Below are 27940 nucleotides of genomic sequence, written 5' to 3' on the forward strand. Positions count from 1 at the left end.
CCGCCGCCAGCTCTCCTTGTGCTAGTGGGACGCAGTCAGGTCAGTTGGGGACGTTTTCCCAAACTTCTGCTTTTTTTCCCACCTCTCTCCATCTCCCAGCACTGCGATGCTCGTGGGACTCTGTGGTGTAACCCGGTGGGTGTTTGCGGTGGGTCCCTGCGTGGACCTGGCACTTGGCTCCATCGCTCGCCCTGCCTGTCCCAGCTGAGGAGCTCGCGGGCATCTAAAGTCTGATGCCCAAAGCCACATTCTGATAGTCCCTGCACTGATAGAGGTGCACACGGGGGCAAAACTCCCTGTGCACGGTGAAGGGTCTTGCGCCTAGGGGAGATTTGGGGGGGTTTCAGCCAAAGCAGGCCGCGAGGCTCCAGCACAAAGCTCCCTGCGAGGCCCCGACGGCCCCTTCCGCCCGTCGGCGGGGGCTGCCAGGAGGGACCCTTTGGCCGCTTTCCTCTGCCGTAGCCCAGGAAGGTGCCGGGGAGAAGGGCGGCGAGCCGCAGCGGTGGGGCCGAGACCCCCGGCCCGCGGTGGTGAGGAGGGGATGCCCAGCGCGGCGTCGCCCACCGTCCCACCGGTGCTCCTCTCCGGCTCCGCTCTCCTGCGCAACGCAGGGGGGTGGGAGGTGCCTCCGGATGCTTTTGGGTTGTTTTGGGTCTGGTGATTTTTTTGTTTTTTCTTCCCCCTTCTAAACCCCTGGGTGAGTTTTGGGCTGGCGGGTGGGTGGGGACACTCAGGACTCCCCTTGTGCTGCTGGGCTGCTTTCCCCATGCCGTGCCTCAGTTTCCCCACTGGGGAAACGCTTCCCCAACCGCCGAGTTCAGTGTCCTGCTTCATCCCGGTCCCTGCATAACACAACCTCTCTGGCTTGGCCAGGGCTCGGGGGGGCTGCAGGGTGTCCATGGGGCCTCCCCGCTCTGTGGTGGCCTCGGGTCCTAAGCCTGCGCCTAACCAGGGACATCCCCAGAGCAGGTGAGCGGGGTCGGGAGCCTCCACGGGGACGGAGAATGCGGCGGGGCAGGGGACGAGGGCAGGACCTGGCTCTTTGCTGCAGCCCCCTCCCCATGGCCCCATCGTGCTCACCCCGTCCTGGGCCTGGGGGGGCCTCACCCACGCCCCCCGCTGTGGCTCTCTGGAAGAGCCAAACAGGGAGCGGGGTTTGCTGGTCGCATTCCTGGAGAAAGCTGCTGCCCCGAGCCGAGAGCCAACCTGGGGACGGCTGTCATGGCTCCTGCAGCCCCGTCACCCGCTGGGCTCGGTCCATTTCCACAGGACATGGGCTGTGGCCCGGTGCCGTGACACCTCCAGCCCCGAGGATAAAGCTGCCACAGACCTTCAGGGTCCGTCAGGTGCCTCGGGCACGTGTGGCTGGGTGATGCTGGGGCTCTGCCCCCAGATTTTTTCCCCTGGATTCCCTCATCCAAGGTGGAAAAATCACCTGGGCTCCCCACCCAGCCTTGCTGCAGCTGGTGAGACACTCCCAGTGCATCCTGCCTCAGTTTCCCCACCCACCACGAGACCAGAGCAGCTCTCTGGGGCTGCCCCAATGCCCCCAGCATGTCCCCCTGACCAACCCTGATGTCCCCACAGATCTTCTGGGAAGATGGGATCATGTCAGGGTACCAGCACCCCAAGAGCTCAGCCCTTGACTGTGTCCTCCCCTCTGTCCAGATGACTAACGAGACGGTCAACATTGGGACGCACGTCCTACCGACCCGGTGGGGATGGGGACAGGGACAGAGATGAGGACGTGAACAGGAATGGTGATGGGCATGGGGATACGGGAGAGACAGGAGTGGGGTTGGGATGGGGACAGGGACAAGGAGGGGAATGATGAAAGGACGGAGGTGGGGATGAGGACAAAGAACGGATGGAGGTGAGGACAGGGATGGAGCTCACCCCAATATACGCTGTGCCTGCAGGTATTTTGTGTGGTGCTTCCCAGTGCTCTTATCCCCCCTGGATTTGCGTCAGGAGCCCTGCTACCGGCCCCTGCTCACCTACCTGCGGCTCATCTCCCCCGTCGCCTCCAGCTGCGCTGCGGCGTCCGCTCCTCGCGCGACTACGGAGCCCTCAGCCTCTACAGCCCGGGTGAGCCACCGCAGCGGGGCCCTGGGGATGGGGACGGGGACAGGGACAGGGACAGGGAGCCACTGGCCCCGTGATGCTGTGCAGTGGCCTGCGGTGCCTGTGCAATGCCAGGCCCCTGCGTCAGCAGCATCGTGCACCGTCACTTTGTCCCCGCGGCTGCTTTTAACTCCTTTGCCTGCACCAGCCTCTCCTGCTGCTGCCGGTATGTTTTGGGTAGAAGCGCTAGTGCTGCGGCGGGATGGAAACTGGGGCTGGAGGTTTCCTCCTCCTCAGCTTTGGGGTCCTGCAGTGTCTCTGGGCTGGGACCCCCTGCTCAGGCAGTGGGTCTGCCCCAAAGCCAAGGCACTTGCAGGGGCCTGGCTGTGGGGGCTGACAGGGGTCCGTGTCCCCCCACCCTCTTCCCCCTTCACAGCTTTCCTGAGCTGGAGCGACCCCGGCTGAGCAAGGTGCTGCGGACGGCGGCTTTCGTGTACCCCTTCCTCTACAACAGCATCCGGCTCTTCTACCAGGTGAGTCGGGGTGTCCCGGGACAGGGGTCTGCCACCACCGGGGTGGTCCCCCCCCGTCGCTCACCCACCTCCCCACAGCTGCTCTTCTGCTGCCAGAGTAACTGCGTCTGGAATGCGGCTGTGGCCGGGAGCCGCCACCGCCTGCTCCCCGCGCCGCGCTCTGGCTTCCTCTTCGCGTCCTGCCTGCCGCAGCGCCTCGCGCCTGGCCTGCACCGGTGAGCGGCAGCCCCCAGTGCCTCCCAGTGCCTCCCAGTGCGGCGGCTCCCGTCCCCTGCCCCCAAAACGACCCCTTGCAGCAGCAGCTGGGAAAGGAGTCCCGGTGCCCGGGGTGACATTGGCGCCTCAGCCCGGCAGGACACAGCCACCAGCTCTTCCACATCTGCGCCGTGCTGGGCACCCACTTCCAGCTGGAGGCCGTCCTCTGTGATGTGCGCTCGCGCCGGGCATGGCTGCCCGCCCCCGGGCTCCCCGGCACCTTTGGCACTGCGGGACTGGCCCTTTTGGGTGATGCTGCCATCCCCTGTGCCTTCACCACTGCCTTGCCTCGGGCTCCTGGCGGCTCTGTCAGCCCCTCAAGTGTCCCCACCAAGGCTGGGCGCCACAGGGACCTGTGACACTGCAGGGTGAGTTGCTGGGCCGCAGGAGCTCTGGAGACCCAGACAACCTGGCACCCCCAGAGCTTCCCGCTCCCCCCCAGAGTGTGGGGAGAGGGGGGTGAGGGGCTCAGATGCCTGGGTCCTGCTGCTGGGTGTCTGGGGTGTCATAAGATGAGGCATCCCCCCATCCTCAGTCCGCTGCAGCCAGCCAAGCTGCCCCCCTGCCACCTCAGTTTCTCCACCTTTTAAATATGGCTAATCACACTCCTCACTGCAGGGCGGGCAGCGTAGCGTGCTGCACCTAACCCGCGTAGCAGCCCCGCACAGAGGCACCCAGCCTCAGCCCCAGAGCGTGGGACCCCCAAATCCATGGACCACCCCACTGGCCCGTTTCCCAGCAGGTGCAGTGCCGTAACCCTGGGGGTCTGTGTCTGCCTGTGGATTGTCACAGCCCAGCAGTACTGGTGAGCCTGGTGTGATGTGCACGGCTCCAGCACAGCGTGCATGGCTCCGCTGCGGCACACACCGCTCTGCCGCAGCCACGCACGGTCCCGCCGCAGCGCTGCCGTTGCTCAGCGTCCGGCGCTGGGTGCCTGGGGGCAGCCGAGGGCTGCGGGGCCTGTGGCTGGAGGCAGAGCTGAGGGATTTGGGCTCACGGTGAGGGTGCAGGTGTCTGTGTTTGGTGGGAGCAGGGGTCAGTGCCTGGCATGGAGTTGGCCCCAGGGTCCTGGCTGAGCCAGGCAGCGTGGGCCGGGGTCCTGTGCCTTGGGATCCCAGGAGCTGTGGCCAGGGCCCTACAGGAGCTGAATTTGGGGGAGAAGAGAGATGTCACCCCATGTGGGGACCCAGCAGCAACACTGCAGGTAGTTCAGGGCAGGTAGGAGAGACAGAGCCCAGCAACCCCCAGCCTGAGGCATGGGCGCACGGGCCATGGCTGTGGCCAGGCAGAGCACCATGCATGCGACTGGGGTCCCAATCTCCCCCCACTTCTCCCCCCAACCCGGCCTTAAAGAAATGGTGGTTTGCTAGGGAAACCCTGCTGCAGGGCTGCGGGGCACACGGAGCAGCGCTGCTGCTCCCTAATAACTCGGCCCTTGGAACAGGCAGCTTTAAATTAAACTGGGATAATGGTGGTGCAAGCACCGGGCTCATCATTGCCAGGGACAGACACCGGATGGTGATGGACACTGCTCTGCCCCGGAGCCTTTGGAAGAGGGTGGAAGAGGCTGGGGGTCCTCGGCCTCGTGGGAATGCCATAGGGATGACTTCTGCTGCGGCCTCACCCCCCCACGCCCTCAGACGAGGAAGGAGCTGGCTCCACCATTTGTGCATTTATTTCTTTCCACGGTTAACAGAAAGGGATGCAAAGGGAGGGCTGCGTGGGGCAGGTTGGTGCTCTGAGCTCAGCCCCGGCACCCAGCAGGGCTGGGGCTAGACGGGGCCGTAGAAGCGCCGGTATGCCTCCTGGAAGCCGATGTGGTCGGCCAGCTCATCGCAGTCGGGGTTGAGCTCGCACACCTCGCGCTTGGCCTCCAGTGGGTCTCGCATGATGCCATAGATGCTGCTGGGGACAGGTGAGGGATGCAGGGGAGGTTGGAGGGTCCCAGACCGCGAGGGGGGCGGGGGCTCCTGGGGAAGGGCCCAGCCAGTGGGGCTCCTCCCAAAAATAGGATTTCATTGGATGTGCTGGATGGGGAATGTCTGCCCCCCCTCGGTGTCACCGGGGGGGGGGCCATGGTCCCTGGCACAATGGGGCCAAGCGCTACCTGTCATAGATGTAATTCCTCTTGTGTCTCCGCACCACCTCGGCGCTGGCGTGTTTGGAGATGAAGGCTGCGGGGACACAGCAGGGGGTCAGGTAGAGCTGGGTCCCCCCATCCCCGGGGCAGCGGAGCCGAATCCCGCCGCAGACACTCACCTTCGGAGCTGGGCGAGTCATCTGCGCTGATGGAGCGGTCAGCCACTGCGAGGGATGGCGCGAAGCGGTTGGGGCAGCCGGTGGGCTCGGGAAGGCCCCGTGCAGGCTGTGCCCTCACCCTGCTCCTCCTTTTGGGGCTTTCAGCCCCTGCCCCTGCTCTGACCCCTCCTCGCCCAGAGCCCCCAGCCTGGCAAAGGGAGTCCTGATCCCTGTTCCCCTGCTCCAGCCCCACATCCTCCACCCCAAGGCTCAGCAAACCTCCCTCCAACCCCCTTTGCTCCCTCCAGCTCACAGCAGAGCCCTTCCCGGGGTATGGCCACCCCAGCCTGTCCCCACCCCTTCCCCACACACCCCATACCTCTGCGGCACAGCCCAAGGGTGAGGAGGGCCAGGAGAGTCAGCAGGATGAGGGGCCTCATGGTGCCTCTCCGCGTGGGCGCTGTGCTCGGTGCAGCCCCTGGTCCCCGAGTGGCTTTATAGGGTGCTGCCACCGCTGTCAAGGAGGGGCCCCGCAGCCCCGTCAGGGCTATTTCCAGCACATCCGCCGGGGCCGGGAGCTGCCAGCACAGGCAGCAATTGTGGTTTGGGGTGAACTCGGTTCCCCCGTGACCAGCCAGAGCCCACAGGGAGGGAAATGCAGCCCTGGGCCAGTGGAGATTTGCTGGTGGGCCCAGCCCTACCGCCTGGCAGCACCCAGTCCCCCAGCCCCTAACTGGGATGGGAGATTGGGGCACTGGTGGGACTCCTTGCTGCACTCCCCAGTCACTGACTGGTCTCTGTCCCAGTTCCCACTGCTGGATCCCAGCAGGGTGGCTGCTGCACTAGGAGAGTTTCTTGCCAAAAGAGGGTTTTCCTCTCTGCGCAGGGCCAACAGGGACTCATTGTCCAATTTTTGCCTCGGGGACCAACACGTGCTCCTTCCGCGGCATCACCATCATCACAGCCCCTTGCCGGGGCCGACTGCCACGACCCAGGCTGAGAGGGCAAGCAGGTGCCCTTGCAGCTCTCCAATACCACATCCCATGGGGCAGATGCTGCGTGGCAGGGCTGGGCCCCAGGCAGCGCCTGTTCCCGGAACCAGGACCCCAGAAAGAGGTCCAGCACGTCTTCAAACCCCAAAACAGGGCTTTGCAAGAACAAAAAGTGTGCTGCTGGTGTGGTTCAGGCACCCAGCAGAGGTGAAGGGGAGTGGGGCAGCTGGAGAAGGAGAATCTCTTGTTCATCCTTTTACTTCCTACTCTCCACAAGACCCCAGCAGTGCTGAGGGTGCTCACCCACCTCCAGAGTTTGCTCCCATTTAACTCCAGGAGGGCTCCGAGCAGCAGGAGCTCCCAGGGCTGCCTGGGGTGCCATTCCTTTTTGGGATCCTGACCACTTTCCAGAGTTTCAGATCCTATAAATCCAGCCTTGTCTTGAAAAGCGGAACCGGAGGCTTTGGGGTGGAGGAGGAGAGAAATGCTGAAGCCAGAGCCTTTGTCAAACAAACCCGTAAACTACAGAGTACACGGGCCAAGTGCACATAGCAGGAGCCAAGACCGGGGGAACAACAGCTCTAATTTATTTAGATTATAATGCAGTGAGGGAAGGCTTGTTTACGACAGAAGGAAAATATGCCTCAGTCAGTCAATCGCAGGCTCTGGCTCCCTCTAATTGAAAACAGAGGCTCCTGCTTGGTGGAAATCACCACTGTTGCGCTCAGAATTTGTATTTCCCCACCACACAGGGCACAGCCTCTCCCTGGGACAGCACGTACTAACAGCCAAAGGGCACAACAGGCGAGGAGGATGACAGGTGACCAGAGAACCTGCTGCCCTTGACAGATCTGGTGTCTGTTGGAAAGAGACTCACAGTCAGTCCTTCTCAGGCTCAGCAAGACTCTCCTCATTATCTGCCCAGCCTTTTCTTCATCTTGAAGATAAACCTCACTTGCAGGGCTGCACTATAGCCCCGGCACAGACTCCAGCGAGTCCCCGCTTCCCTGGCTGGCAAACGTCTGATGAGACAGTAAACAACAACTCCAGATGGGTAAAACCAAACCCAATTTGGTTCCAGGAGTCAACGTGGAGGTTTCATAGGAAAACATTAAATCCCTTTGCCCGCAAAGTCGAGGCAGAGCCCTTCTAACCTTCGCTCGTCTCCACACACACGAAGGACACGTCCCCAGGTCCCTCACACTGTGGTCCTCAGAGAAGCGCCCTCAGTGTGTATCTGCTGGGAGAGGGGCAGGGCTGGAAAATAACTGGACAAAAAGAATAAAAGGCAACGACGAACTTGTGATAAAGCAGCTGCTGGCATGTCTGTTCTGATGGGGCATGGGTGGAGAATTGTTTAAAGACACAGACACTGAAAATGAACACTGCAAAAATGTGGCAGAAGAGTCCGATGTGGCTATTTACACTCCCGCTGTACAAAACGCCACGGTAGCATTTACCCCACTCTGGGCTTCATGTGCTGCAGCTCCCTGGCTCCTCACTTCTGCACAAAGCACAGCCTCTGTGCGTAAGGCACCAATTTTTCTCTAATGCACATCTGAAATACCTTCAAGGCTACAAATTTGGCTTTAGTAAGCTAGAATCATGCCCGTCACAGCGCTGAAGCAGTGTGTGAGCATACAGATGTGCTCTGGCTACCAGATCTGCAGGACCCTCCTCCCTCTTGAGATGAGCAGGGAATAGGAAATAGTCATGTATTTCCAAAGATCCTGATGTGTTCTTTTTTATTTCTTCACAAACTTTGATCGAATTGTGCATGTCCAGCAGCTTTTCAGTCCCACTGCAAGTTTCTTCTGGCCTGACAAGGTGAACGCAAGTACGCCATGCACAGAGTCCCACTCCCCGCCACATTGTTAGCACTTCCGAGACGAGGATAAACTCCTCCTGCGAAACATGCAGAATCTCCCCACAGCCTCACTGGGGCTCCTTGAATGTCATGATGAGTTCTTGTTGCTCTTTACTAATTGCCTGGAAGGAAAACAACCACCACTGAACTCAGCAAAGTGCTTTTCTCCACAGATGCCAGCGTTCAGGACACAAAGCAGGCTGATGTAAAACAGAGCGTCGCTGCCATCCCCAGCATGAACGGAATACAACCCACTGATCCCACATGCTCACTCACAGAAACATCCCACCCAGCGCACAGGGAAAAATATCCAAGATCTCCAGTGAAAATGCCCAGGCCTCCCAAGCCAATTTCAGCAGTATTTGGCTCCTGGTGAGGCCTTTGACAAGTGGACAGCTTAAATATAGAGCAGCCATTTGCTAGTCAAGCCACAGAATAGTGTTTCGTTCGGGCTGACGCTGCAAAGAGAAGGGATTTTTATTTGTCTGTTTTTTATTTTTACCTGCCAGGCATGTTTGCGTGCTTGTATCAGCTGCTGCAGCTCTGCAATCCTATCTCTCCCTGCAAGCACAGACTCCGCTACCTTCCTGTTCTCTTCTTCCTTCTCCTTTAGGACTTTCTGCAAGTACAACCTGTGCTTCAGGAGGTACGGCACCATAGCGCTGCGAACGTCCTCTTCCGGGATCCCACTGGGACGCCTGGGAACAAACTGGGATGTGAAATAACCAGAGAGCAATAATCTTGTAGAGCAATTAGCCTCACGCACCTCAACTGGAAGAGGAGCTGCTGCTGTAACGTATCAGCTCACCGACTCCGGCAATTTACCTCTGGCACTGGATGCTTGAGGACAGCGAGAACGCGCGCGTCTAACGGGCAGCCATTGCGCAGCCCCCTAATGCCGTACATGAAGGACGGGAGGAGTCCTTCCCAAAACTCTGCTGTCAGTTCAGGCCTGGAGGCAGGCAGGATGTAATTAACTTCCCCAAACACAGAAACAAGAAATCGTGATGACGATTTCAGTTAAAAGACCCAGCCTGCCTTTTGGGCAAACAAAAGGCAGCGTGTACAACTTCCAGTGCCTGCTGAGTCCCAACAAGAAGCGCTGATGTGAGCTCTACTATCAGACCAGTAGCTGTGGCTAAAACATGCCATCAGCCTTTTGAATTATTCAGAATTGAGTTTGTTTATCTCCCCTCTGGTCTCCATGGCACTAACCTCCTCCTTGCAGCGAGGAAGCATAGATAGATACATGACCTAGAGAAGCATAAATAAAACTTATTCTCAGATGTTTCAGATGCAATGACATTGCTGTTAAGATACATGAAGTTTAAAAAACTCCCGTGCAGCACAAGGCTTACAGGACACATCAACATGACCAAAACATCACAAGGGAACTGACTTTCACCCTTGAAGGAACATGCCTCCACACACACACACTCCCCGGACTGCCTTCCACAAGACCATCCATACCACGCAGGCTCTTCCTGGTTCTTTGCCTCCTCCACGATTTTATCCAGGGAATTAAAGAGCACCTCCAGGTTCCCTTCATCCTTTACCTCCTGGATCTCCTCCTGCAAAGGAAGGATGCCACAGGGATTCAGCACGACCCAAACTGAACTGACATAGGCATCATTCTGCTTGTGAGCCCTTGCTTTTCCCTGGATAAAGGCTACATCCTGGGAATCACAAAGTATTGAGTTAGCAGTCCTAGAGATATTTAAAAGATGTGTAGACATGGAAATTAAGGGCATGGGCTAGTGATGGAGTTGGCAGTGTTAGGTTTACGGTTGGGCCTAATGATCTTGAGGGTTTTCTCCAACCTAAAGGATTCTATGGTTCTACAGCTCTTTCTGGGGAAGACAAAGTGGTCTGGAAGAATCTCTGGGGAACAGTCTTAACCTTCTGGTTTCGCCATTCAAGAAATGTGTTTGCTACCCTTAATTATCAACGTGTTCAGCGCTTTCACACCGAGGGCTGGAAGCCTCTCCGAAGGCACGCACACCCCCCAGCCCCTAATGGTCTGCTTCACCTTGATGGACGTCTGCAGCTGGGATATAAACTGATCGTAAATGCTCCTGGTCATCTCGGGCTGTAGCTTGTAGAAGCAGCGGTAGCAGTTTGCGAACCTCTGGTAGCTGCAACACCGGAGGGGGAGGGTGTCACCGCCATGGGCCGGGGTCTCCCCGCCGCAGGGCTCGGCCAGGCCCCGGCTCTCACAGAGCGGCCCGCCCCGGCGAGACCGCGCTCCCGCCTCACCTCCCGGCTGCCACCAGCTTCTCCAGGAAAGTGTCCACCACGGTGGCGAAGACCTGGTCGCGGCCCGGCGCCGGCGGGACGGCTGGGCCGCCATCGCCGCCCACCGCAGCCTCCTCAGCGCCACTCCGCGCCGCCGCCATGTCCCACCGCCCAACAGCCCCGCCGCCGCCGCCCATTGGCCGCCGCCGCCGCGGGGCACCGCTACCATTGGTGGTTACTCGGGTCCCGCCCATGCCGACCGCGCATGCGGGAAGGGGCGCGCTCCATCCCTCCGCAGAGAAGCGCGAAGACGCACCTTTAGGGAGGCCGCGAGCGCCGGGGGCGGGGCCGCGAGCGCCGGGGGCGGGGCCGCGAGCGCCGGGGGCGGGGCCGCGAGCGCCGGGGGCGGGGCCGCGAGCGCCGGGGGCGGGGCCGCGAGCGCCGGGGGCGGGGCCGCGAGCGCCGGGGGCGGGGCCGCGAGCGCCGGGGGCGGGGCCGCACGGAATCGCTTAAGCGTAAAAAAAAAAAGTTATAAAAATCTCAGGGGGCTGAACTGCTTCACCTGCCACATCAACGGCAGGAAACAGCGAGCTAGCCGCTAAAGCAGAGTCATAAATATAATAAACCATCCCTCTCTTGAGACCCCCCTGGGAGCCCCCACCCAAGTCCACTCACAGGCTGGCTAATATACTCAGCCATTCAACGAAATAAAACGATGAAGAATTGAAAGAGGGAATAATAATCCAAGTTCAGCACAGAAAATGAGAGAAAAAAGCAACAGATCTCATACATTTTTCCCTTGTCAAGACACTGCTTGCAAGAGCTAACCACGGTTTGTAGAAGAGGACCTGGGCTGGCAAATAATCTGTGGTTTCAGGTACCTACACGTGCTTTAGCATGTTTTTTCTGGTTTGTTCGGCTTTGCACGCAGTCACTGTCATCGTTTTTTCAGGCAGTCTCAGCTGGTCAGGTCCCTCCTAGTGCTACTCAGAAGGCAAAGCGTTAAAAAGCAGCAAGCACGGTTGTGAAACAACAGAAACTGGCAGACCCCCTTGACTCTCTCACCAAGACTAGCGCGCTTTTACACTCAGGTGTCAAACTGAAGGTTTCTGAAGTTTATTAGTTGTCAAGAACTTTGCTGGTTAAGAGAGAAATATTAAACTTGAGAGCATCTCCCTACATTCGTGCTGTCTGCCGCTTCCACGACACACACCAAGACTTACCCTGCTAGTAATCAGCCCAGGCTTATCATTATTATTTCTTTTAGTACTGGTATTACTACTGCCTTTGTGTGAGAACCGGGCTACCATATGCTCGGGATACTTCCTTGCAATCTTGCGATGCTGCTGTTCCACTTTTTAGAGCAGAATCTGCTACTACAGAAAGGGCTGATCGGTGTCGTCTTTTAAAACAACAAAAAAGTGACAGAAGAGCAGCTTGCAGAACACACTGCTCGAACAGCTCTGTCAGTGGCTCAGGCATACATCACCTTATTTAATGCTGCAGATAACAAAGGTGGGATTAAAAGGCCTTTGATGACTCATCTACAACCCCATTAAAGAGTACTGTGTCTTATAACCAAGTTCTGCCCTTAAACAGCATCTGTCTGTACTTGTTCCACCTCCAGCAGAAACTGTGGCACATCCAGCCTCTGCATGGGCTGAACTGCAGACGTCAGGATAAAGACAAGAGCCGCACTTAGCCAAGTCCCAGGTGAAAAGACAGCGAAGAGCCTGGCAGCAGCCACAGTTTGGCAGGATCAGCACTACAACCAAGAATTCCTTGTTACGGCAGTGAGATGAACAGAGGTGGCGATATACATCTGTTATTTGGAGGTGTATCTCTCACCTCTCAGACATACAACTAACTGGGATGAGCACCATGCGTGGGCCGGCATCACGAGAGGCAAATCTCAAATACTGAGACCAGCAGAGTGAAGTCAAACAAATCCCTTCATTATTCCTCCTCCCCAAAGAAAAGCCTCTTGCTTCATCACTCAATTGCAAGTTTTCATCTGGTAAAAAACACAGACCATAGCTTAAGATTTTGATCCAGCAAGAGTGTGCAAAGAATCGTCCTTGCCCTTCCCCAAACAGGATAAGCAGGATTTAAACTTACAAAGTATTAGTGAACCATTACTTCTTATTCAATATGAACATGCCAATCAGGTTTGAACTGGATCAAAAGCCAGTACAAGCTTTTTTTTTCCTTCCCCACCTCACATCCAGTTGTAGCTCAAATCACATTCAGTTCTCAGCTCGGCTGCTGGCAGCACAGCAATCTGACACTTCCAAACTCTGCATTTGTTTGTGCTTAAACTAACTAAAGATGGGAAGTGGCAGCAGCCACCCTGAACATGCAGTATTGACACTCACATTGAACAAGGTCACAGAACAACCACTCAGTCCCCCAGAAATCAGAATAAGCTTCCCTAAAATAATAAAAAAAAATTAAGTAACAACAGATTAAAAACACAGGTTAGGTGTCAAAATTGCCATCAGCTAATTACAAACAGCCAACTCAACTCTTAACTCGCCTATCAGCCAGCTTGCTGTTTGAAGGATGAGAGATAGGAAACATTTTCCAAGAACATACAAAAAAAAAGGTATGTACAGATCTATGCAAAACGCAGTAAATAAGGTCTTAAGTAGTTCCAGGTTACTCTTGTCTCACACCTTCTACAAATAAATGTGGGTGATTGAAGAAATTTACTTGACTATTCTCTTCTTCCAGCTTCCCACAGTACAACTGCAATCAGCACCCGACCCAACAGAGGGCTCTGCCGCAGTCTGTTAAGACTCCCCTCCTCAGAAGTTTGGCAAAGTTTAAAATAATTTAAAGAATGAACTGGCTTTTTGCTTCGGCCAGTAAGTCTTTAATTTAAAAAAACGGAACTAAGAACTTGCCAGGATGTGTTCACACACCTGGCTGCTCTTGAATGAACCGTCACAGGCAAACGGCATTGCCAAAGGTCACATTTTGATGGTTTTAAGCAGAAACAGCAGCAGAGCATTGTATTACAATCAAATCTAAAGAGGTCAATTGCAGTTGCTCTTGCTTCTGCCTTGTACTATGAAACCAGCTAGAGACAGCAGCTGCCTTTCCTCCTGAGCTTTCAACCGTGACGGTCCAAATTCAGACTGTTCAAAAGAAGGTTTGTCTTCCACCAGCTGCCTCTACCAGTGTCTTGAATCCACCAGCTCCGGGCGGAGGCTCAGCTTCTTCAGAGTTTCATACCCCACCACAATGACGATGGTGGAAGGAGTGGCTGAGATGATGCGGGCAGAGAGGCCTTTAGTCAGGCCCCAGGGACCTTCCTCTGCCATGAGCTGTTTGAAGGTGAGGACGATGGAGCTCTTGCCTTCCACCTGCAAAGCCAGAACAAATATTCAGAGCTGACAGACTCCAGGCTGAGCTGCTCTGGGGTCCTTCTCCAATTGAAGACTCTAAAGCCTACAGATCAGCCAGTCCAATAACCTTGATCTAGTCGTCAGAACTCCCCGAGGTGTGGAAAAAAAAAAAAGCAAGAAGTCCTAAAGAGGCAGCAGTAAGTGGAATTCTTAGACCTGTCTCCTCATTCCGTCCATCTGCCCCCATCTAGAAGGGGCTGGATCAATACAACAGCTCAAGTCTCACTAAAACTGACACTGCTAGAAGGACCTCTCCTTTTCTGAAGGATGCCACATCTGCCAGGCACATCATTTGAGCAGTCCAGGTAGGCAAAACTAGCCTTGCTACCTGAGCTGCCTCCTATTAATGTCAACTGCAAATTAAGCAGCAGGATATCTAGGACAAAACAACCTACAAACAGGGAGAGAAGGGGAACCGTTTACCTGAAGCCACAGAGATCAAAGAGCTGAGACCTAACCCCACCCCTGCGTCATGCTGTTGTTGCAGACAGACATGCCAAGCAGGCTGAGCTCTTACCTGAACCCGAGCCCTGATGACATCCATGGGGTTGGTGAGTGTGGAAGCTGTTGCAGCTGCAAGTGGCCCCGATATAGCTTGCAGGAGGAGATGGGGACAGTCTTTAGGAGTCAAGCTAGAAAGCTGTTCTGGGAATGGGAGAGAATAAAGTTTCAGACGAGCAACTGCTTATCAGTTTCATAACTCCACCTGCTAATTTGGACTGATTTGCAGTGAGCAGAATCCCCAATTTACAACCTCTCGCCTCCTCCCACAGCATGTTGAAGTGGTGCTTTCTACATCAAACAAAGTTTGCAAAGCACAGGGAACAAGCCCCGGCAGCTCAGTGCTCCAGCATACAGCCTGATCAGCTCAAACATAGGCTCTCAGGCCTGCTGGGGCAAACAGGGCAGAATAAGCTTGTATGTCCCCAAAACGGAGCATGGAAACATTCACCCCCCTTTAAAAGGCACGGGGGAAGCCTTTAGACAAGGCTATCAGAAGTTGTCTGCAGAGATTCACACGGATCCAGAAAGCTGTCACTACCAGCAACCACACTGTCCAAGAGATAGCCACATGGTATGCCGCTGTGGGATCTCTAAGGAGAAAAGTGCTATGTGCTGATCAACCCAGGGATTTCCTCATTCTGCTCCTACTACTGGGCAAACAGGATTTGAATATCCCACACTTCTACCGGTTAAAGTTGTGTGAAAGACCGTCCAAAAGACGTCGTGGCTGTGTCTATCTGGCAAGAGGGAAGGAAGCTGCTCTGTTCGTGACCCAGAGCGCTGATCTGAATCACTGCCAGCAGTGTACTTTGAACCCCGAGAAGGTTCCCTGCTGCTGCCAGCCGAGACCACCACACTATCCAGGGACAGAGGACTAGAAAAGGCAGCCAAAGTAGAGATGTACTGACAGCCGGGGCTTACGTTTAGCATCATCCTGATTTCCGCTGCAGAAGACTAGCAAGGAGAGCAAACATCCGAAAGAGGCAAGCTCTGTTGTCTCTATATCAACTTGCTTGTTCTTAGATGTCCACTTTTGAACCTTTTTGGCACGGAAGTCTTAGTATTAAAAACTGTTGACATGGACAGTGAAGGGAGCGCTCCCCAAAAGTTCAGACTGGACCAACATCCCAAGCTGCTGTTGCCATTTAAACGTGGCACTGATGCATAACCAGTGCTCCCCACTGTTACCAGAATGCTCCCACTCTGAAAAGCAAACTAGATGTTTGAGACACCTGTATTTTTTAAAAGCAGGTGATTTCCAAGATATACTTTAAGCCCAGTACAGTGAAATCTAAGCCTTTCATTATCATCACTTTTAGACTAGTATTTACCTAGTAGCAACCTGCCTATGCAAAGCTGCATGACAAATCCAAAGGATTATTGGGCAGGGGGGAGAATAAATCTTAGCTGGCCAATATCTTTAGTTTTTGGGAACACCCTGAGGATTACCAGAGCTGAACTAGGGAGAGAGAACATACCGTTAAGTGTAGTTTTACATCACAAGGCTTGGTGCCAGTTTTAAAGCTATGGAAACTGAAGTATGATCTTAAGACACAAAACCATGGAAGATTTGGCCTTTGTCTCTCCCTGTTGTTTGGTTTTGCTATGAAATTTGTGGCTCTAGAAGTCTTTTTCTGTATAGGAGACTCCCGAGTCCACATGGACTGAAAGGTGAATTATACTTACATGTGGCTTCAAAACTCTGCCCAGTGCCAGACAGCAGCCTTCCTCACTTCCATGCAGAAAGCAAGCATTATTTGGGATTAGCGGAAGTGAAAGTTAAAGTAGACATATCAAGTCCCTCTTGCCTAGAGCCATCCAGTTTTAAGGCCTCTAGCGCTCAGAACCCTACTCTTGAACTCCGCATTGAAAACAATGCTGCTCTGTGAAACTTCCACCCAAAACCTGCAGAATTTGTTTAAATTGGATACAGGTATTTGTTTCAAGACAAGTTCTGCTCCCACCCAAAATCAAAGAGAGAAAGCAAATCATGCTCGGTCCACAGTTTCAGACTCGATCTGAGGGTCTTCTAGGTCTGCTGGGATAAGATACATTCAAAGTCTCCTTTCACTTACCGGCATAGAAGTGGTAGAAGGGCCACCAGACTGCACTGTTAGGAATGTAGGTGAGCAGTGAGGCCACATAGCCCCTGTAGAAGCCTCTAAAGCCATCGGCCCTGAAAATCTGTACAATGATATCCTTGGTTTGGCCAAAGACCAACATCCGCTTCCCATCTTGGTTCTGCACCGTAAACCTGCCCATGCTTTCCCCCTTCCTCTGCATCATGAGATGCTGGGAGATCACATCGATGGGCACTGTGATGCTCTGGGCCACCAGGGAGGCTGAGCCACCTGCCACCAGAGACTTCACAGCATTGTTGTTGTTGTACCGTGACACGTACTTTCGAGTGAGCTCATATGTTGTCACATAGCACTGTCCAGAGATCAGGGTGAAAGTGTTGACCAAAAAGCCACGGTAGAGCCCAACTGTCCCTTCTGTCCGCAGGATTTTCACAAAAGCATCAAAAGTCCCATTGTATAGGCTCTTGCCCTTTTGAACCTGCAACCGTGTCCGGATGAGAGTGAAAGGATAAACGCTCACCCGGATCATCATAGTCATGCAAATCCCAAACACATAGAATTTCCTTTTGTCCAGGTGCTCCCACTCAATGATAGGGATGTTGCGTTTGTCCTCCATGACTCCTTGGAGTGGGGTAGGAGAGGTGGTATGCCCCCAATCTACCTCAAAAGTACAGAGCAGATCCAGGCTCAGCCCTCCTATCTTGACTGACTAGATTGGAAGTGCTGGCATCTGAAACGAGAGACACTTTCAGTAGATGACGAAGCACCTTACGTTTGCTAAAGCAGCCTACGTCATCTAACTTTGCTGATTTTCCTGAAGTACACAGCGAGCCCTTGCAGAGACCATCCTGCTGGCAGAGCAGTGGGACTGTAACCTCAGGAAGCAGGGCTGTATCACGTGGTTGATGGCAGCACCTTCTGATGTCACCGTAGCTATTTGTTAAGCTCTAAAAGCAGTCTGCACACATGGCAGTTCTCACTACAGTCCAGACCACTCTCCTGCAAAGCAAAGCTTGCCAGACTTTGCAAAGCAGTCTGAGATCCACAGAGGAAGAGCACTGCTCAAACAGCAAGCACTACCTTTTAACGAACACATGGAAATACGGCTTGTCAACCAAAGCAGCTTCTCCCCATCATTCCGGGTTTGTGATGCTCCAAGATGTCAGGATGTCACTTTTCATTTCCAGGCCCTGTACAAAGAAGGAAGTGACAAGTCTCCATTGGTGTTCCCAGATTCCCTGCACAAATTAGACACGTTTTTCTGGGTATTTCCATTTTGACATTCCTAAACTGGAGGGTGACGCAAGCCAGGGAAGGGGGAGGAGAAGGTCACGAAAAGAGCAGCAACAATGGGAGAACAAGGCAAACGCAAACAGCCATGTAGAGTCTCCATGTTGATGTCCAAGACCCTGAAAAGAAAGGGTTAAAAATCACAGCCTGGGGATCTCTCGGTTGAGCAGTGCCTAACTGCGCTTTTCAGCTAAGGTGAGCAAAGTTCATCCTCACTTCCAATACCGCATCGTCGCTTCTGGTATGATAACACTCACAAACCTGCCATCCTTCCAATTTTAGCAGCATTCAGAGTACCAGGAACCGACCCCTCCTGAGCCTGGCTCCTGCCCCTGATGCACTGTCACTGCATCTCATCCCGCAGGCAGACACGTCCCGGCGGTACCAATGACTGCTTCCCCAGGACAAGACTCTCAGGAGTTCCACACGTCTCCCTTTTGGCTGTAACTTGCTCTAACTTGGTGCATGATTAACCAAGCCTGGAATAAGCTAACCTCCTTGCAGGGCCAGGCACATACAAGCAAAAAGAGAAGAGCATCTCAATGAATCAACCCAACCTGAAACTGATTATTTCACTGACCACAAGGACTTTCTTTCTGTACCAAAAAAAGCCTACAGGTCTTCAGGAACAGCAGACTGCTAAATTATTAGAAAGGGCTTGACTGCAGCTGCATCACAGCTTGTATTCCAGCCTCTGGCAAATGGGTGTGGGAAGTCTGTGCACAGGCGCAAGCTGAACTGTTGGAGAGCAGAGCAACACCAAGTAGCTCCACTTGCAAATGCAGAAACTGGAATAAGTGTGCCAAAACCAGAAAACTGAACACAGATTCACTTTTGATCTAGACCGAGTGCGAACCCAAATTTACGATGAAATGCAGTCAATACCATACACCAATTTGGGGGCTATTTTACGTTATCAGTGTAATGAAGAAAGGCCATAGCATAAATGTCTCCAAACTGCAGGGTTCATGAAGTCAAGGCTCAAACAGTCAAGAGCCATTTGGTTAGAAATGCAATAACAAACACCTGATAATTATTTACTTCTGGCACAGAGAAGAAATTATGATTATGAAATTGGGGGGTAGGGGAGTGCTATTAACAGACCATTTCATTGCCTATTTGCCAACAAAATATTTGCTTAACCTCAGTAAACAGCGTTACAGGCTGCTACGGCTTCTGCTGATGGACAGTGAAGTTAAAAATACCCAAGGGCATCTGGGTCCAACGGGGCGGGGGGGGAACCCTATTTTACCTGGTACAAAGAAAACTACACTTCATTGTTACAGTCAATTGATGTATCTCGGTTACAGGTACCTTGACGTATCAAGGTAACGTGTAACAAATACCATGGCTTGTCCGAAACAAAAGTTGTATTGCTTTAATTATAATTACAGTATTACTGGTTCACTCATACAGGCATAATTAGACAGCATACAGCTTCCTCCACAGGAATTAACTGCACGCAGCACGTACTAAAACATTATTTTCTTCTTGTTAGGAGTCCTGCTAGCTTAATATTTTATAAAAAAATAAAATAACTAAGTCTAGCCAATGCAATTTCCTGGTGAAGCCTGAGGATTTAGTCCATACTCCAAATTCCTCTGCCACCCAAAAACTGAACCATATGCAACAGAGCTCCCCACATGGAAGGTAAAGTGTACATGCTAAGAAAAATGCTCATTTCTGCAATAAGGAAAACAAATAAATAATAATTTTAAAAGTATCCTTGATTTTTTTAGTTTTATGTGCTACAGTGCTTTGTTTTTAGAATTTTAGCCAGAACCTCCTTGGGGAAATAACTATACTTGCTTTGGACTCTTACTAATAACTACTTTCATTCAGGATCTAAATTAGAAAGACAATATCACTCCAATCCCAGGGCCCGCAAGCAATCAAAGCCTTACGTGAGTTCATCCTGTGGGGAGGTGAAGAGGAAAGGCATCCTGGTATCACCAGGGATGCTTCGATTTGACCACTACAGCCACAATTCTTGCTCTGCCAAGACCACAGTTTCGCTCGGAGCATTTCTTCTTTCAGAAATTAAATATAGGGCCTTGCTCAGAGCAGCGATCCTGTTGCATCCAGTTTCAGTAACTATTTGATGATCTTTCAAGTAATTTGTGGGAGATCGATATAAAAGTAATTGCTAAATCTCAAAAGAACTGCCCTGACCTCCAAACCAAAATACAACAGCTTCCCTCCCAGGTCACAGAGGCATTCTGTACCTCAACACTTGAACAGTTTCTGTGCCAAAACTACACTTCAATAGATCTATATAGACGGTGCCTTCTTAACATGAAGAGAGAAGCATTTCTTTAATTTCTGCCCAGAAATTAAAGCAGAGGACTACCAAGCAGACTGCACATGTTTCTGTTCTCTCGCTAATTCGTGGTATGACCTACAGGACACAGCTTCAGTCTTCTAAACACCAACCGCAACTTAGTATGAACCCTCCCACAAGTTATCTCCTTTCTAATGCAGGCTCATCAATCTGCTCCTCAAACCATTTTTGCTGCAGCTGTATCTAAATATGATTCTTTGCCAAATAAAGACAGTGCCTTTGTGTATCCCTGGCCAAGGATGTCTCCTGCTCAGAATACTAATGCCTTAGCACGACGGCCTGGGAACCATCCAGAAGCAGGCAGTGAGGCGGCCTCTCCAAGCCCCAACTGCTATATGCGGTTGCCTGTGGAGATTGTCTCAAGTGGGAAAGCGCAAGATCAAACAAACCCACAACAAGTCTCTAAAATTTGAAGCCTTTTATCTGTGCCACGCTACACCAAACCTGGTCTAAGTAGGCAGCTCCGTTTTCAAAATCTTTACCATTGTACTCCTTAAATTTACCCCAGGATGGAAGCGGATATACAAACAGCCTCACTGAAGATCTGCAGTTCCTCCGTGAGCAGCTGTCTCTCTGTAAACGATGAGGCACAGACACTCTAAGGGCAGCACTTCCCAACACGCCCACAGCCTCACGCTGCCTTCCCGCACCTCCCATGCGCAGAGGCCGGGAAGCTGGCGCAGCAAGCCATCCTCCTACCTCATAGGTAAAGCCATCGGCGCTTATGTTTGGCCAGACAAAAAAAACCCAACGTGCTCTAAAGGCGGCGAACATGTGCAAAGTTTGGCACAGGACCCGCTCAAGGTCACCGAGGGGATTAGCAGTTGTGCAGACCAGAAGCCTCCCCCAGCACCGCGGGCTCACGTCACGGGCACGGCCCCCTCGCTCCCCACGCAGCTTCGGTTCCCGCAGCCCCGAAGGCGCAGGGGATCCCCCCTTCCCCGCCTGCCCCCCGGCTCCTCAACGGCGCAGCACCCACCTCCTCAGCCAAACCGCCGCCTCCAGCCTCTCCCCGCGCTCCCCCCACGCCGCTTTCCCTGCACGCCCCGCAGCACGCCCCGCCAGCCGCCCGCCTTCAGCAGCCCGGCGCCGGGTGCTGCCCATCACCCCCCTGCCTCACCGCCCCCGCCCCGTCCCGTCCCAGGCCCCCCAACAGCACCTTCCCAGCCCCACTCAGCAGCTGCTCGCTGCCACCACCCCGCCGCCACCAGCACCGGCCCGGAGCCGGGCCATCACCGTCCCGCCCCGCTGCCACTGGCCCAGGCCAGGCCTCCCCCTCCCGCCCCACAACCGAGCCCCCATTCCCGCCCCACGGCCTCTTGCCCCGCGCCCCAGGACCGGCCTCCGCCACTCCCTTACCTCAAGACGGCGGGCGGGAGGCCGCCGCCGCGCCCCGCCGCCGGCCGGTCCCGCCACCCCATGGCCGCTCCCCCCTTCGGCGGCCGCCGCCCGGAAGTGAACGGCCGCGGCGGCAGCGCGTCGAGGTCTCGTGCGCCGCCCGAGCAATCAGCGCCCGAGTACCGCCGCCATCTTGGGGAAGGGCTGACGGCGCTCCGGAAGTGATGCCGCGCGCTTCCGGCCGCAGTAAAGAGGACGGCCGCCCGCTGTGCCCCGGGAAGACGAGCGGGGGGACGCAGCGCGCATGCGCGCAGCGGGAGCATCACTCGGGCCCTCAGCTTCGGGGGCGGTGCCGAATTACGGCTCTTAAAGGGCCAGCGGCCCTTAACGACTGGGTGCGACCTCTGTGATTCCCGGGAAGAATTCACGTGCTGGAAGGGCAGAGGGCACGGCGAGGTGCGGGAAGCAGCAGAGATGCACCGAAAGGAAGGGAGTGGTGGGCGGGGGTAAGAGAGCCGTTACCCCCTTCCCATGGGGTGGGGGTGCCCCCACCCGCTCCTCGCCCCTCGTTGCACATGCCCACCCCCACGTTGCACATGCACGCGCATCCCGCACGCACACCGCACGCGCGCGCGTCTGGCATCGCACCCTTGCACGCCTCCACCTTGCGCGTGAATGCACGTGCCCCGCGCGCGCGCGCGGTGTTGGCACCGGCGCGCGCCTCGCGCACCCTCAGCTTGCACACGCACGTTCCACAGACATACCGCACGTGCGCTGCAGTTGCGCGGCCGCGCACACGCGCCGCACGCGCCTGAAAGCCCGAGGCCCGGGGGGCCTGGCGCTGCCCTCCGGGGCCCGCTCCTTGGAGCCAGCAGCACACCGCAGTAGCTTTTCCTTTTTAATTAAAAAAATCACATGTACAAAGAGCAGGAAAATTTACAGCTGGTTCGTCTTAAAAAAGAAGGCTCAACGTCATCAAAAAAGCAGCAGGGGCCAACCGCGGGGGGGGGCAGCTGGTGGGAAGGGGGGGGGGGGCTTCACCGCGATGGGCGTCTGGGTGTCAGGGCGATGTGGTGTCACCCCCCGCAGCACCCGGGGAGATGGGGAGCTGGGTGGGGAGGTCTGGCAGCGCAGGGGGGGTACCCCACCCATGGAGCCCGTCTGGGCTCGGCTTTCCCCATTTTGGAGCTTTTATGGATCCCCGGGTTTTTTTCCTGGGTGTCAGCATCTGCCAGCTCCGACCGTCCCCACGTCTTTGCCCCACAGCCATGTCCCTCCTCTGCCCACGTCCTTCCCTTGCTCTCCCCCCTCGCCCCATCCCACCCCCTTGCTGCCTCCCCCGCTGCTCCCAGGGGCACATCCCACGCCGTGGCCCCTCGCCACTACCCCAGAATGTTACCTCATGTTAAAACACCTGTATTAAATTAAAAAAAAAAAAAAAAAAAAGAAAAAAACTTCACATTCATATCCCGCCCACACCCCCCACTGCTTCCCCACGGACTCCCTGACCCGGTGGCAGCGTCACACCGTGTCCCCCACCGGGACGCGGAGCCTGTTGTTATCAGCGTCGATGTCCCCATCAAGCTGGAGGCAGCAAGCGCGGGAGCCTTCCTCCTCCTCCTCCTCCTCGGTGGGGGCTCCGGGTGCCGGGTGCTCTCTGGTCCCCCCATTGAGGGGTACCTTCTCCCGGCTCCGGGACGGGGGGCTGTGGGGCGCGCTGCACCCCCGCACCTTGCTCCTGGCTTTGAGCTGGTCGTGGTAGGTGAGGAGGGCCAGGCAGGCGGCGGCGGCCAGCGTCACAGCCAGCAGCACGGTGACGGTGACAAACTGGGGCCAGTAAGACCGGGGGGTGCCAGGGGTCGAGGACCCCCAGGCCAACCCCTCCTCAGCCAGCCCATCCGGCTGGGGGGCCGCCCCACTGGGGTCCCGCAGCTGGTAGTGAGCCACGGTCCAGGTGTAGCCGTTCTCAGTGGCCTGGCACTTGTAGGTGCCGGCCGTCCCCCGCTGCATGATGACCACCAGCGTGTGGTCGGGCAGCAGCGCCGTGGCCCCGTGGCCCGCCCGGCTGCTGGGCTGCTGCCAGCTGTAGGTGGCCAGGGCGGAGCGGCGGGGGCACGGCAGGCGGACCACGGCGTTAGGCGGGGGGCTGAGCCCTGCGGGGTGCGGAAGGGGAGAGCGGGGTGATGGAGTGCACCCCACACGCCCTGTCCCACCCTCCAGTCCCCATCCCGCTGCACCTCCACCGCGTCCCACCGCGGCCCCATACTCAACTCTCTGCGGCGGGATCCTCCTGTGCCCCCCGGGCTCGGGGCACGGCCGCGCTCCTCCCGCGGTGACACATGGTGGCCGGGCTCCCCGCCTCGATGTCCTGCAGCCACGCGCTCCTGCGGCCAGGAGAGCGGCATCAGCATCCCGGTCCTCTCCCCATCGCCCTTCTCATCCTCATCCCTCTGCCTCCCCAGCTCACGTGTCCTCGGCGGCGGCGGCGGCACGGGTGGGCTGGCAGGAGCCCTCGAGGCTGTGCCAGGCGCAGTACGGGTCCCGCGCCAGCACGCACTCGGCGCAGCTCCGGTGCAGGCTGCAGTTGGCCAACGGGACTTGGAGGACGCCACCGGAGTAGCCCACATAGAGGATGCCCTGGGGTGGGAGAGGTGCAGGGCTGATCTTTCCGCCCACCCCTCCATGCCGGGTTTGGGGTGGGCTCTTGCGTCATCCCCATCTCCTACCTTCCCCGGGGCCAGCAGTAGGTTCTTCACCGGCTCCGGCGTCCCGAAGAGCTGGATGCTCTCCACGATGTGGGGACCCCCGGGCAGCTCCACAGCTTTGTGCAGGAAACCCTCCACTGCAGGGGCACAGGGGTCATCACCGGTGTTTTGGGGGACCAAGGGAAGGGTAGGAGGTTTGACCAAGCGCTGTGTGTGCCCCCACGTAAACCCACCCGTGGCCAGGAACATGACGCGGTAGGTGGCCCCCGAGATGCCGCGAGTCTCGTCCACCACGATGCGCGTGTACGTGACGTCTGTCTTCACCAGCAGCGGCCGCCCCCGGGTGGGTGACACCTTCCCGTCCATGAGGAAATGGTCCTTCATGAAGGTGAGGGCTTTGTCAGAGGAGGGACCCATGTAGCACTGCAGGGAGAGAGGAGTCAGTGCTGGCGTGGGGAAACCGCGGCACAGGGAGAGGGGGGACACGGCACCAGGCTGCCCCATGCCACCCATCAGCTGGGTGCAAAGGGACCCCCCCCACCATTCCCATCCCGCTTGCAACACCACCACCGTTTCACCCCAGCGCGAGCACGCAGGGCAAACCAGAACAGGCAAACCTCTCCCCATGGGCGAGTCCCCGGGTGGGCAGCACTCACACTGCCGGGCCGGGGGCTCACGTCGGGGCCGCCATAGACCGTCCAGCGGGAGCTCTCCTTGTTCAGCTCCTTGTACTTGCCCTCGAAGACCTCCTCCAGGGCCTCCTGGCTGTAGGCACAGACGGCGGCGCTGCCCGCCCTGCCCGCCTGCCTGCAGGGGCAGAAAGGTGGGCACGGGGAGGACGCGGGTCCCCGGTGCACCCGCGGCACCCGTGGGTGACAGGACTCACCACTGCGAGGTGAAGACGGCGTAGAAGTCGGCACCGCCGTCGCGGCGGGGCAGGGCGAAGGCGTGATGGATGACGTTGAAGGGGAAGCGGCCGGGTTGTGAGCACACCAGCTGGGCCTTCAGGAACGTCGTCCACTTCTTCTGCAGCACCTTGTCCCCGCCGACATCGCTCTGCGGGAGCCAGGAGGATGCTCAGCCCTGGGGTGACAGGAGCTGGGTACCCCCGTCGTCCCCTGTCATCGTCCTCCGTCATCGTCCCTGCACCCACCTTGCAGACACGGGCCACCCGCGGCACCAGGAGCCGCTCGAAGAAATCAAACTCATCGGCCGTCTCCTCGAAGAAGAAGTAGACCTTGTCATCTCCAGGGATGCTGAAGGAGGCCACAAAGGCGGTGTCGGCTGCCGGGCACAGCCAGGGTAGGTTGGTGAGGAGCTGGAGCGAGGAGGGGGGCTGCTGCCGGCACCCCCGGCATGGGGAGGGTGAGGGGGGCTGGGGGGTCCTCCCAAGGACGGTCTCCCTGCTCACCCGAAAGCCAGCGGAGGAAGGCATCCGTCTTGAGCAGGGTCCGGCTGCCCAGCGAGCGGGAGATGATGGGCTCGTTGCCCTGGAAGTTGTTCATGGTGCCCGCGTAGAGCTCGCCGTCTGCTCGGGGACGGGGTGGGGGTGAGCCAGGGCAGGGACCCTACCGCTCTCACCCTCCACTCCGTCCCAGGGATGGGTGCCCACCCATGGGGGCCACTGGCCCGTACTCACCCACCAGCAGGGCTGTGTAGGTGTGCTGGGGGTCAAAGGGGCACTGGCCCTTCCCATCCAGGAAAGGTTGTCCTCTGCTGCTGGACACCAGCGTGAAGTTCTCCAGGTGCTGTAGGAAAGGGGAGAAAAGTCAGCTGATGGAGCAAAACCACAGCCAAAATCTGCAGGAAGTGGCTGTGGACTCCCTCTGGCCTGTGGGGAAGCTGCGGTGCTCGCCACGTGCTCAGCAAGTGGGGAAACTGAGGCAGGACAGGCTGCCCGGGGTCACCTGAGGGAACCGGGGCCCAAAATCAGGGGTTTACCACCTGCCTCTAACCTGCCGGGTGAAAAGCCGCCGGCAGCCCTGGTTATAAACACCATGGGCTCCTTTAGCGCATGAAACACAAAGGTGCACCTCGGTGGGGGGGGCACTCAGCACCCCGCTTCCCAGGGGACTCCCCGTGATGCCGTTAGCTCAAATCCCCCATCCCACTGGGGATCCCGGGCCACTATTTTGTGGCTCCTCACGGCAACGCCACAAGATGTCCGGAGACCCCTCCCTCGTCCCTGGCGGGGGGACACACTCACGATGTAGGTGCACGCGGGGCTGAAGGCGTAGGTGCCGCAGACGTAGAGGTGGGTCTGGTTCAGGGCCACGAGGACCCGGATGAAGTTGAAGCACTCGGTCTGGGGGGGGGGAGAGAGCAGAGGCGGGGGCTGAGCATCCCTGCAGCTCTGTGGGACCCCCGCCCCGAGCTCCTCACGGTGCTGTCTCACCTCCTGGCTCTTCTTCTTAAAAGCACACTCGGAGGTTTTCTCGGCTGTGGGTCCCCATATTATCTGTGGAGGGAAGGGAGACAAGTCCACGGCTGCCCGGCGGAGGGGGGCCCCCCCCCAGCCTCCCCAAAAGCAGCTGCTGCTCACCGAGGCTTTGGCGCGGATGCTGCCCGGGGTGCCGACGGCGAGGGCCAGCACCCGGTCGCGTGCCCCCACGTACAGCTCCTCCTCGCTCTCGTGCAGGAGGAAGATGTCGTAGTGGGAGACGTTGTCCTGGCTGAAATGGGTCAGGGTCCGCCGGGGGTCCCCTGGCAGGAGCAAAGGGGGATGACGGGGGCCAAGGGACACCCCCCCGCCCCGTCCCAGCACCACCACCGCCGCCAGCCCTGGGCGGCCGCAGCAGCAGCTGCCATTGCAACTCGTGTCACCTCCCATGTAGGAAATGGGGTGCACTGCTTCACCCACAGCCCCCCCCACCGCCGTTCCCACTTCCCCCTCCAGGTCCCCGCCTCCCCCACGTCCCCTCGGGGTCCTGCTGCAAGAGCTGGACGTCCCCGGGCCGTAAAGCCTGCGCATCCTTCGCCCTCCGACACTGCTTCGCCTTCCGGGAAGAAACGGGGTGCGTTTTTCCCCGCTGGGCTGCAGGCTCTGCCTGTGACGCTTTGGGGCCACGGCCACGGGCAACGCTCTGCCTGGGAGACGCGACGCCCCAAGGCGCCGGCCCGCGGGGGTGTCACAAGCCCCCCCAGTGCCCTCAAGCACAGCTGGGTGCCGCAGGCTTCTCCTTTGCCCCCGCCGGCCACCCAAACAGGGGAAAAGAAAAGGGAGATTTTGCAATTCTCGGAACGGCTGCGTGGGGAAGGGGAAGTGGTAGCGCGGGCAGGGGCCTCGGGAGGGCACGGCCCTGCCGAGGGGGCACAGACCCCTCCCGCCTGCCCGAACGCCGCCGTCCCACAGCCCTTCCTTTGCCAGCTGCCGTTTGGCTGTGCACGCAGGCAGCATGGAGCGCCCCGTCCCGCCGAGGAGGCAGCTCTTTCCTCCACCCGGGGTGGCCCTGAGCAGATCCCCGGGGGCCAAGTGGCTGCCCAAATCGCTCTGCTAGAGCCGGCACCCTGGGCTGCACCCAGCTCCCACTCTGAAAGGTGTTTGGGTACCAACCAGCCTCATTACATGCGTCCCCACGAGCAGCCCCGTAGCCCTTGGCATCACCCTGCTGCCACCAGCACCTGTCCCCAACCCTGTGGCCGCCATCCCACTGCTCAGCCCTGCGCGGGGCTACCGGGATGGGCAACGAGTCGGGGACCTGTGATGGAGAGCAGCCCATGGGTCCCTGACGCTGGGTGCTCAGCCCTGGCGCCGGCTGCTCTCCCAAGCTGATGTCGTCCTCCCCGCAAGCCAGCTCGTCTCCATCCCCTCCCCAGCCCTTTTGCTTTCTCGGTGCCGTACTCACCGCTGGCGAAGGCGACACGGGGCAGGGGCTCAGCGCAGAGCATGGCGGCCGGCATCACCACACCGCAGAGCAGGCGGAGGGCAGCCGCGGGCATGGCGGGGGGCGGCAGGGCTGCACCGCTCGAGGGTCCCAGCACCATCCCTGCAGGAAGGATGAGGTTTAGGGCAAGCGCCGTCAGGGCTGCGTGCCACCGAGCGGAAACGAGAGCGGGGACGCCAGCACCCGTCGCGGGGGGGCCCTGG

General features: G+C 57.3%; 5 protein-coding genes across 6 annotated transcripts; 1 reads left to right on the forward strand and 4 right to left on the reverse strand.

Annotated features, from left to right (window-relative positions):
• Positions 1–898: 898 nt before the first annotated feature.
• PAQR6 (progestin and adipoQ receptor family member 6) lies at positions 899–3211 on the forward strand (the record flags this gene model as incomplete). Its single annotated transcript, XM_082011533.1, has 7 exons — positions 899–969; positions 1235–1361; positions 1588–1715; positions 1943–2088; positions 2200–2290; positions 2501–2812; positions 2944–3211. 7 exons carry the CDS (start codon positions 899–901, stop codon positions 3209–3211), a joined length of 1143 nt encoding a protein of 380 aa, XP_081867659.1.
• Positions 3212–4311: 1100 nt separating this feature from the next.
• On the reverse strand, positions 4312–5530 carry BGLAP (bone gamma-carboxyglutamate protein; the record flags this gene model as incomplete). The annotated part of the gene is made up of 4 exons (XM_082011403.1): positions 4312–4757; positions 4960–5026; positions 5112–5156; positions 5470–5530. The coding sequence occupies 4 exons, from the start codon at positions 5528–5530 to the stop codon at positions 4625–4627; spliced, it is 306 nt and encodes a 101-aa protein (XP_081867529.1). The 3' UTR covers positions 4312–4624.
• A 2384-nt stretch (positions 5531–7914) lies between these two features.
• On the reverse strand, positions 7915–10548 carry LOC309414310 (polyamine-modulated factor 1-like). Its single transcript, XM_082011618.1, has 5 exons — positions 10206–10548; positions 9979–10084; positions 9420–9520; positions 8452–8647; positions 7915–8071 (listed from the first exon to the last, which is right to left on the reverse strand). The coding sequence occupies exons 1-5, from the start codon at positions 10436–10438 to the stop codon at positions 8018–8020; spliced, it is 690 nt and encodes a 229-aa protein (XP_081867744.1). The 5' UTR covers positions 10439–10548; the 3' UTR covers positions 7915–8017.
• A 2812-nt stretch (positions 10549–13360) lies between these two features.
• SLC25A44 (solute carrier family 25 member 44) lies at positions 13361–16795 on the reverse strand (the record flags this gene model as incomplete). 2 transcript variants are annotated; one of them, XM_082011709.1, is made up of 3 exons in its annotated part: positions 13361–13552; positions 14112–14239; positions 16174–16795. In XM_082011709.1, 3 exons carry the CDS (start codon positions 16793–16795, stop codon positions 13361–13363), a joined length of 942 nt encoding a protein of 313 aa, XP_081867835.1. The 2 variants fall into 2 exon arrangements, with proteins under 2 accessions (XP_081867835.1, XP_081867834.1); XM_082011708.1 differs by having other exon boundaries at positions 14112–14275.
• A 5341-nt stretch (positions 16796–22136) lies between these two features.
• Positions 22137–27837, reverse strand: SEMA4A (semaphorin 4A; the record flags this gene model as incomplete). Its single annotated transcript, XM_082011417.1, has 14 exons — positions 22137–23301; positions 23420–23532; positions 23616–23785; positions 23875–23990; positions 24087–24276; positions 24510–24660; positions 24740–24909; positions 25007–25137; positions 25265–25381; positions 25493–25601; positions 26060–26158; positions 26249–26311; positions 26396–26556; positions 27699–27837. 14 exons carry the CDS (start codon positions 27835–27837, stop codon positions 22670–22672), a joined length of 2361 nt encoding a protein of 786 aa, XP_081867543.1. The 3' UTR covers positions 22137–22669.
• Between the last annotated feature and the right edge of the window lie 103 nt (positions 27838–27940).

Source organism: Phaethon aethereus, assembly GCF_964289735.1.
Source record: "Phaethon aethereus genome assembly, chromosome: 28".
In the NCBI taxonomy this organism is placed as follows: Eukaryota; Metazoa; Chordata; class Aves; order Phaethontiformes; family Phaethontidae; genus Phaethon; species Phaethon aethereus.